Genomic DNA, 9,375 nt, shown 5'->3' with positions numbered 1-9,375 from the left:
ATTCATTCATTCATTCATTCATTCATTTACTTTTCGGTTTAGTCCCTTCATTAATCAACAGCAACAGCGGAATGAACCGCCAAATGAATGGAATGGAATAATTGACTGAATGCACTGAACTGTAACCACTGATATCCCCAATACTTGTTTTTCATACTATGGAAGTCAATGGTTACAGCTTTCCAACTTTTTAAAAACTATCTTCTTTAGTGTTCAACAGAAAAAAACCCTTTAACTCATTTGGAACAAGTCAAGAGTAAAAACAGTAAACGATGGCAAAAAATTCATTTAAGGTGAATTTTTAGGTGAACTATCCCTTTAATCAGCAAAAATGTAATGCTGCAGCTCTACTATTTCCCAGCATTCCCTTCTCTGTCTCCCACAGATCAGAATCGGTGTTTGTTAACAAAGGTCAAATGTCACCGTCTAGTCAAATTTCCCGCTTTCTATTCGAATGTATGCTAGACTCCACCCCTGACTCTGCCGCTGCCCTCCAATCACAGACCAAGTATGAACCACTTCATGCATATGTATGAGCAGTCTGTGGTTATGGTCTCCCTTGAGTTCAGATAGTGGAAAGGGGATTTAGTTGGGTTTCTTGGTCTGGGGGTCCCGTCAACCCAACTGATCCCGAGAAAACAGGGGCTTTTGTGTCTTCGGGGAAATCATGGCTCGCGCTGCAGGTGTGCGCGGGCCCTTTTTACTCATTTTGTTGGAGATAACCATCATCTGCACGGCGCAGGTAAATGCAGTCTTTGTTCTTTTCCTTTCAGATATCTGAGGCTGAGTTTAAGGTGAGCGCTTTTAATTCAGAGTAAGAGAAAGAAAGTGTAGAGAAAGTTCATTTAAAAAAAAATTTTGAATAAAAAAAAATCAGTGAGGTATGACTGCACTGCATTTTTGCATCTGCACACACCTGTTGCAGTTTAGCTGTTTGAACTGCTTGTTGAAATGCATTTTATTCTCGTTTTTCTTTGCTTGAAATTATATTTACCTACTGAATAATTTTAGTTATAATACTGAAGAACTTTTGTATTATTCCATCTAAAAATTTAAAAGCTTATACACCTGAAAAAATGCTGGGTTGATTGAAAAGTAGTCAAAAATATTTATTAGTTAAAATTTATGTAATTTAAATATTATATATTTTATATATAATTTGTATTTGTGTTTATTTATGCTGTAGAATTGCATTATGAATCTCATTTACTCTGCAGTTTAACAAAGAGATTTTTATTGACATTTTTAATATTTAAAAAACTAATATTTTATATAAGAAAGTCATAAATCTAGATAAAGATAGAGAAATAAGTGTGTAAAACAACAGAAAAAGTAACTAAAATAACAAAAACTGTCAATAATGGCATGTTGGAAAAAGAGAAAAGCTTATCACAGTGTTTGAGATTTATTTTATTACGCAACAACAAAAATCTGAAAGTGCAGTATAAGATAATATTATTTCATTGTTTTTGTTTTGTGTTTGTTCAGTTCTGTTTGTGTTTTTTGTGCTATTACAAATAAAACAATAAGAATGGAGCACACAGATACTTTTTAAAGTACATTATATGTTTAAAAAGGGGGATGATATCAATTTTCCTACACCGTACATCACTTTAGTCAATTACTGTAACTCTGTGAATATGACAATATTGTGTACTTACATTTTTGTAACAGAGGACTGGATCTGGGACTCCTGGTCCTGCTGGTGTGCCTGGAATAGATGGCATTGATGTGAGTTGATTTTATTTTAAATGTGAATAATATATATATATATATATATATATATATATATATATATATATATATATATATATATATATATATATATATATATATATATATATATATATATATATATATATGTACAGTTGAAGTCAGAATTATTATCCCCCCGTATATTTCCCCCACAATTTTTCTTACATTTCTAAACATAACAGTTTTAATAACTCATTTCTAATAACTGATTTCTTTTATCTTTGCCATGATGACAGTAAATAATATTTTACTAGATATTTTTTCAAGATGTTAGTATTCAGCTTCAAGTGACATTTAAGGGCTTAACTAGGTTAATTATACAAGTTATGGTAATTAGGCAAGTTATTGTATAAGAATGGTTTGTTCTGTAAACAATCGAAAACAAAATGTTGCTTTAAAGGGGCTAATAATTTGACCTTAAAATGGCTTTAAAAAATTTGAAAACTGCATTTATTCTAGCCGAAATAAAACAAATAAGACTTTCTCTATTAGAAAAGATATTGTAGGAAATACTGTGAAAAATTCCTTTCTGTTAAAAAAAAAACTTGCGAAATATTAGAAAAAAATAATTCACAAATCAAATAATTTGACTTCAACAATATACATATATATATATATATATATATGAAGCAAATAAATCAGCAGAATGTTATACATTATGTGTTTGTCTTGCAGGGGGAGAGAGGTGACACCGGTGAAGATGGCTCTGCTGTAAATATAAAAAGTTTTATCAGTCACAATTTGCTCTATTTATAAATATCCTTGCATCTCACACACTGTCGTTTGCACCCAAAGGGTCTTGATGGAGATGCTGGAAAACCTGGTTCTGCTGGACTTCCTGGATTACCTGGAGCTGATGTAAGCAATCACCCTAACCTGATTTCACCAAGTAGGACATGTTCCTGGATTAACATCCATGTTCATGCTGGAACAACATTCCAGTCAGCCAATCAGAATTAAGGGATATGTTTGCAGTTTATGTTAATTTTAGGCTAGAGGTTAGGTTTATGCAGTTCAAAAGGATTGTCATCCTACTATTATTTCTCTCTGATTTTGGGAATAGTTTACAGTTATGGTTGGGTTTAGGGGTAGGGAATAGATATGGATTACATTTTTCGACAAAAAAATTATTTTCCAGGATCACATTGTACTCGGCAAAATTATGACGTGTAAGGAATCATGTTAAAATCTCAAGTTAATCGTATATGGGAAAATAAAGGTCAGTCAATAGTGGGCGGCACTCTTAAGAGGGTCAAAAAATGCAGGGAATTTCTCATGCCGGACTGAAGCAAAGACCAGAGGAAATCTGGCCATCAGACAACAGGGGTTTTGTTTAAGCACAGACACCTGACGCCTGGACTTAATTAAAGAGGATTCTCTGTGAAAATGGAAGTAGGGGTCAAGAAAGTATCTCTGAGACGGAAGGTCCAAGAAGATATTGAGTAACTGACAGGTGTCTTTGTTTTGTAGTCATAGGTTGGTCTGTTGTTATTTAAAGGGATAGTTCACCCAAATGAACACTTACTCACTATTTATGCTTCCTCGAGTGGTTTCAAACCTTTGAGTTTGATTCAAAGCTTTGTTCAAACATTTCTTCTGTTGAACACAAAAGAAGATATTTTGAAGAATGCTTAAAAACCTGTAACCATTAACCTCCATAATAGGAAAAACAAGTTAATGGTTACAGTTTTTTTTTTAGCTTTCTTTTGAAATAAATTATTGTGTGTTCAACAGAAAAAAGTAACTCAGGCAAGTTTGGAAGAAGTAAAGGGTGAGTAACTGATGATAGAATTGTATTTTTTAAGTAAACTATACCTTATAAAAACTGCTTTTTTAAAGCCTCCACCTGTTCCAAATCTGAGTTTCTTTTCTCAAAAGAATATATTTTGAAGAAGAAACTGGTAGCCACTCACTTCCATTTATTTTTATTTTTTCTACTACGTCAATTAATGGCTATCTTTAACATTCTTTAAAATATCTTCTTTTGTGTTCAACAGAAAAAAGATCAACTTTTAAGATTTGGAACCACTTGAGTGTAGTTAAATATTTTCTTTTTATGTGAACTATCTCTTTATTGTTGCTTGGGATAATAATGACAATGATGCAATCTTTCTCCTTTGTGTCCCTCAGGGTCTCATAGGCCCCATTGGAGAACCAGGCCTCGACGGGCCCCCAGGACAAAAGGTGAGCTACTAATGAGTCTTCTGCTTCAGTAGGGACCAGATCTCAAATCACAGCACTGACTGGCCCTGTAGAGGGAATTATAAGTATTTTCACATGACCACTAGTTCCTAATCCTGTCTGTGTGCTCACTGAACTGTCAAGAAAAGTCAGATTCATCAGTTCTTATTAAACTCAGCCAAATTCAAAACACAGCACTTCACTTAGTCTGAGGAGATTCTCTGGTTTTGTGGGATTTTTCTAAAAGTAACATTACAGAAAAGTGATTATTTAATTTTCTTGCTTTTCTTCCTTGCTTTTAAATCAATTTCATAAAAACTAAATGAACTTTTGTAATCCCACTTTATATCAGGTGTCATGTTCTATTGCATAAAACAGTAGCATTTTTTTTGTCATTACATCTAACCTCATATAACCCAGTACGTTCTTAAACGGAAAGTTCACCCAAAAGTTTTTTTTTTTTACCATTTACTCACACTCAAGCGATATAATGTGAGTAAATGGTAAAAAAAAAAAAAAAAAAAAACTTAAATTCATAAAAGCACATTTAAAGATTAATACTGTTGTAGGAACAAAAAATGACAGTCACTAAAAGTTTTCCCCCAACATTCCTCTGTGTATCTTTTGTGTTCAATAGAAGAAAGAAACTCAAACAGGTTTGGAACAAATGCTACATTAATTAATATGTACAAAGAAAGAGTAAGGTGTATTTCAAACAGAGTATTGCAAAGTAAGCTACATTTCATTGGGTTGTATTCATCAATGGGAATGATTTTTGGGTGAACCGTCCCTTTAAGTAGCACTGTACACTGTTGAGTACATACTGTAAAATTAAGTGCAAGCCATAAAGCATTTTTGGTTGAATACAGTTAAGATTAGGAACAGGTTTAGTGGTTCGGGTATGTTTAAGTTTAGGATTAGGGTCAACAGTGTACAGTAATTGAAGAGTTGCTTTCATCTTATTTGTGTTTTCAGGATGAATAAATTCTTTTCATTAATCTTAAAGTAAAAAAGCTTTAGGAGGCAAAGTAAATTGATAATTTTAGATCAAAATAATTCAGATGGCTGTTAGAGATTTTTGCATCTGAAGAATTTTATATGCATCTACAGAATTGAAATACAGATATAATTACAAGCAGGCATTTTGCGTATTAACACAGTAAGCTAAATGTATCAGATATTTAATTTACTTGCTAGTAAATAATAGTTGATGACACTTAATAAAGTGGGTCCATATTTGTTTACTACATACTAGTATTTAATTCAAGATTATGGTAATTAAAGCTTGGATGCATATATGTTTACACTATTTCTCTGAGTAAATGTCCAGTTATAACAATTTACAGATACTCAATAATATACCAATAATGGTGTTACATCATGCACTGCTTTCCAAATGTATTTAGACTGTTTAAGCATTCCTGTTGTCAGATTTGATTCAGTACTTGGAGATAATTTATTTTTAGCAAAGTGACTCATTCATTCGCAAATACTCATTTATTGTTAACATGATTGTGTCTTGTTCATTAAGCAGTATATTTAGTGTATAGTGTACATGTTGTATTGTAGAGTATAACAATAAATCTACTGTTTGATTTTCGTAATTGACTTAATTGACATAATTGACTTTCATAATTAAATCCTATAGTACACTTTAAAATGGAAGTTTAATGAAGTCCTACATTAAGTAATATGTACAAATAAAGAATGAGTAAGTTGCATTTCAAACAGAACATTGCAAAGTAAGCTACAATAGCTTTTTATTGTTTTTATATATAACTGTTTTATGTTAAGTCTAAAAAGAACCTGTGTAATTGTTGTTGCAACAGGGAGAACCTGGTAAACCTGGTATCAGAGGAGAGGCGGTAAGTCAGATTTAGTCATCTTTTAACATCTCTAAAGCCCTTGCATTCAAAACAAAAACAATCAAGATGATGAATTTAGCTATGAATAAGTATAAAGCTGATCTCTAGATACTGCACTGATACTACATAACTTGTCTCAGTGCACAAAGCAGAAAAAAGTAAAATAAAATTTTTTTGCTACTATAAATGTTTTTATTTATATAGCTTTAAGATATATTAGAAATGGGAAAAATCCTTATAAATACTTAATAATTGAAAAATGTGCAAAATGTGTATGTTTTCTTTGTTTTAGGGTGTTGGACCTGATGGACCAATGGTAAGTGCCCTTTGTTTTATATAAGCATGCGAAAATGCATTTTATTTTTTATTATTTTTGTGTTTATTTTGAAGAAGAAACTTAATTAAGGTTTTTTTTATAGGGCCCACCAGGACCAGGAGGACTTCCGGGAGAGCTGGGAAAAGTGGGACCACCTGTGAGTTACTCTTTAACTTTATTTATTTATTTTTTGTTAAATAATAATAAGCAGACACTTAATTACTCTCGTTTCTTACATGTGATTTGTTACAGTATACAGTACCCAACTAGTCAAATTAGCCTTGCTTTTATTTATTTCCTTTAATTTACTTAATAATCCTTTCTTTAGATTTTTGGATGAAATAGGAATCAAATATGTTTATGACCATTTGGAGGAAAATCCTTTTTTTTTTTTTTTTTTTACGAGAAATTATATATAATACAAAAAATATGTAATAGAAATTATATATAATATAAATTATTGTATGGAATTACAATTTAAATCTTCAGAATAATCATCAGAGTTCATTTTGAGGACTTTAAGCTTCTGCTTTTTTTTAATACAATAAAGTCCATTATGTCAGCCTGTTATGATCACCAGTGATCGAGTGGCTGCAGATTGCAGGTAAACATGCAGAACGCAATGGACTTCAAATCTGCCAATGCATGGACTGCAAGTTCCAGTCATGCACCACACACTCACACCTGTTCCAAGTCTCCTTTGATTACACTTACAGAGCTGATGCTGCTCATGTACTGATTACACCACACCTTTACTGTATATGGCTCACTTTGAAACTCTCATGGCTGAGTCTTCTGTAATGTGAAGTGGGGATGCTGACAACAGAGTTCGAATCCAAATGCAGGGTTTATTATGCAGAGAATGATCAGGCAAGTAACAGGGAGTACACAGGAGTAAACAGATGTAAAAAAGGCAAAACCAGAGTTGAAGTCAAAAACACAGACAGTAGGTCAGTACAGGCAGGCAGCAGACAACATAAACAAACAAACAAGGTGGGGGTCAAAAACACGGCAAAGCAAGGCATGGAAAATGCGTCGTAATGTCACAAAACTGTAAAACAAGACTCAACACCTGGAGCGTCATGTACGAAGACTTGCGTTGAATTTATACTAAAACATTGCGTATGCACAAAGCTGTAAATATGCGTACGCAGTAAAAAAATCTGAAGTATTAAACAGTGCGTACTCAGAATCCCATGCATATTCTCTTTGTACATCCAAATTAACGTGAAAATTTGCGCACGTGCATGAGCGCAAATCCTTTCCCTGCCTCATCCCCCTAATAAATATGGTAATGACTCTACTTTGGCAAAACCAAATAAAAAAGCAATGGCAAAAGCAGGCAAAAAGAGAAACTTTATATGGATATGACAGAATATGAATTGGAGGTGCTCCTTTCAGAAAAAAATGATGTTATTTGCAAGTTTGTCCTCTGGAATTAATAACAAAAGAAAAGAAAAATAGAGTGGGAGAGTTTAGCTGACGCGGTTAATGCAGTGGGGTCTGAACATCGCACTGTGAGTGAATTAAAAAAGAAATGGTCCGATGTAAAGGTGTAAAATTTTGTAGTGTCTATTTAGGCAAATAGCACACCTCGATGGTATGAGCTAGTTGAGTGATTCCCTTACATCACCATTTGATTGACAGAGACAACATAATTAAAGAGAGCGGCAAACAGCAGCGTGAGTGGCGTAGCTCGTAAAGTGCATGGAAACATGTTTTGACACGATCAACTATGAACCTGGTTCGAATCCAGCGTCTGATGAACTCATTCTTTTTTTTTATTAATTACATATCAGATTTTGCCTACTCTTCATCACGAGGAAGACAAGTAGGAATCATTAATAAGTGTGTGTTTTATGTTAAGCGCATTTGAGCATCACATATTTTTTGCACATTTATTGAATGGAAATGTTTCCGATTTACACATGCAAATTTGTCTTTAGATGGCGCCTTTATAGCAATGTGCATGCAGTCGATCACTCCGATTACATTGGAAAAACTGGCGATCGCTGCAAATTGCGCTTTAATGTTTGGCTGGTAAACTGCATGATATGGAAACCTTATATACCTGCTAGACATGTGGATGATCCCGTCCCATACAGCTGCCATTGCACGGCTCAGATACATTGTAGTGTGCAATTTAACACAACTGCCTCTAGGAGTCGCCAACGGAAACAAAACAAACACACAAGAAATGCACGTACGCCAGACATGAAGTTGGCATGAACAAACACACATTCTCATGTTCATTTCATTGTTAGTAAATCCAAACGTGAGCGTGAAACCTGGCATACGCAAAGTTTTCGTGCGCATGCAGGGTTGATACATGAAGCTCCTGGTGTGTGTTTCTGTTCTACTTTTAAAGTCCATATAATCAGTTCTGAACAGCTTCAGCTGTGTGTTAGCAATCAGTGGGAAACCGGAACAGGTGTGTGTGTGTGGTGCATGACTGGATCTTCTAGTCCATATACCGGCGGAATTGGTTAGTTCTATGTGATCTGTGAGTTTCCAGCGATCTATAAGGGTTAAATGGCTGGTGATTGGGACACAGCCTTTTTTATTTGGACTCTGTTAAGTTTTTTTTATTATTATTTGTGTTTCATGGTTAACTATTGCTGCAGTCTTTCTCTAAGTTTTACCGTTTTGTAAATCTATCTAAAAAATAAGCAACTTTATGAATGCTTAATTGATTTCTATTTTGCAAAACAGGGAGCCATGGGTGTGAGAGGACCACAGGGACCCAGAGGACCAACAGGGCCCAGAGTGAGTATCACTGATAAAAAAATCCAAATACTTAACGGTCACCATTTACTTCCATAGTAGGAAAAAAATTCAATGGTGACCATAAACTAGAAATGTCTGGTGATTAATCATTCTGGATGTGAACTACTCCTTTAAGCCTCAGAAATATGCATTTGTCAATCCAACATTACTCTTATACCTAATCAACGTTATTAATTTGGAACATCTCTCAGAGCAGCAATTATAATTAAGACACAACTACTTTCTTAAGTGACTAATTAGCTTCCCCAACATCAGATTCAAACTCGATAAAAATAATATATATTTTTTTGTGTTTACAGGGAGCTGCAGGGATGTTGGGTGGATCTATGGAACTGGTAAGAGGACATTTTATTTGGTGCTCTATCATAAAGATTTTGTTGAAAATCATGTAAAACACATATTGTTAACATTAAGATGGCTATTAGTTATGGTTTGATTGAATTGAATGAATAATCTGACTTTTATTTTACC

At 33.7% G+C, this 9,375-nt stretch overlaps 1 protein-coding gene across 1 annotated transcript in view; it reads left to right on the top strand.

Annotated features, from left to right (window-relative positions):
- Positions 1-591: 591 nt before the first annotated feature.
- col9a1b (collagen, type IX, alpha 1b) overlaps positions 592-9,375 on the top strand; it is a 39,869-nt gene continuing 31,085 nt past the window's right edge. The window contains 10 exon segments of the mRNA NM_213264.2: positions 592-742; positions 1,675-1,731; positions 2,431-2,466; positions 2,551-2,613; positions 3,886-3,939; positions 5,766-5,801; positions 6,094-6,117; positions 6,221-6,274; positions 8,830-8,883; positions 9,204-9,239. Coding sequence (NP_998429.2) covers positions 668-742; positions 1,675-1,731; positions 2,431-2,466; positions 2,551-2,613; positions 3,886-3,939; positions 5,766-5,801; positions 6,094-6,117; positions 6,221-6,274; positions 8,830-8,883; positions 9,204-9,239 — 489 coding nt within the window. The 5' untranslated portion in view covers positions 592-667.

This window comes from Danio rerio, chromosome 13, assembly GCF_052040795.2.
Source record: "Danio rerio strain M-AB ecotype USA chromosome 13, GRCz13ab, whole genome shotgun sequence".
Classification (NCBI taxonomy): Eukaryota; Metazoa; Chordata; class Actinopteri; order Cypriniformes; family Danionidae; genus Danio; species Danio rerio.
The sequence above is the reverse complement of the archived record's forward strand: the minus strand, read 5'-3'. Positions and strand labels throughout refer to the sequence as shown.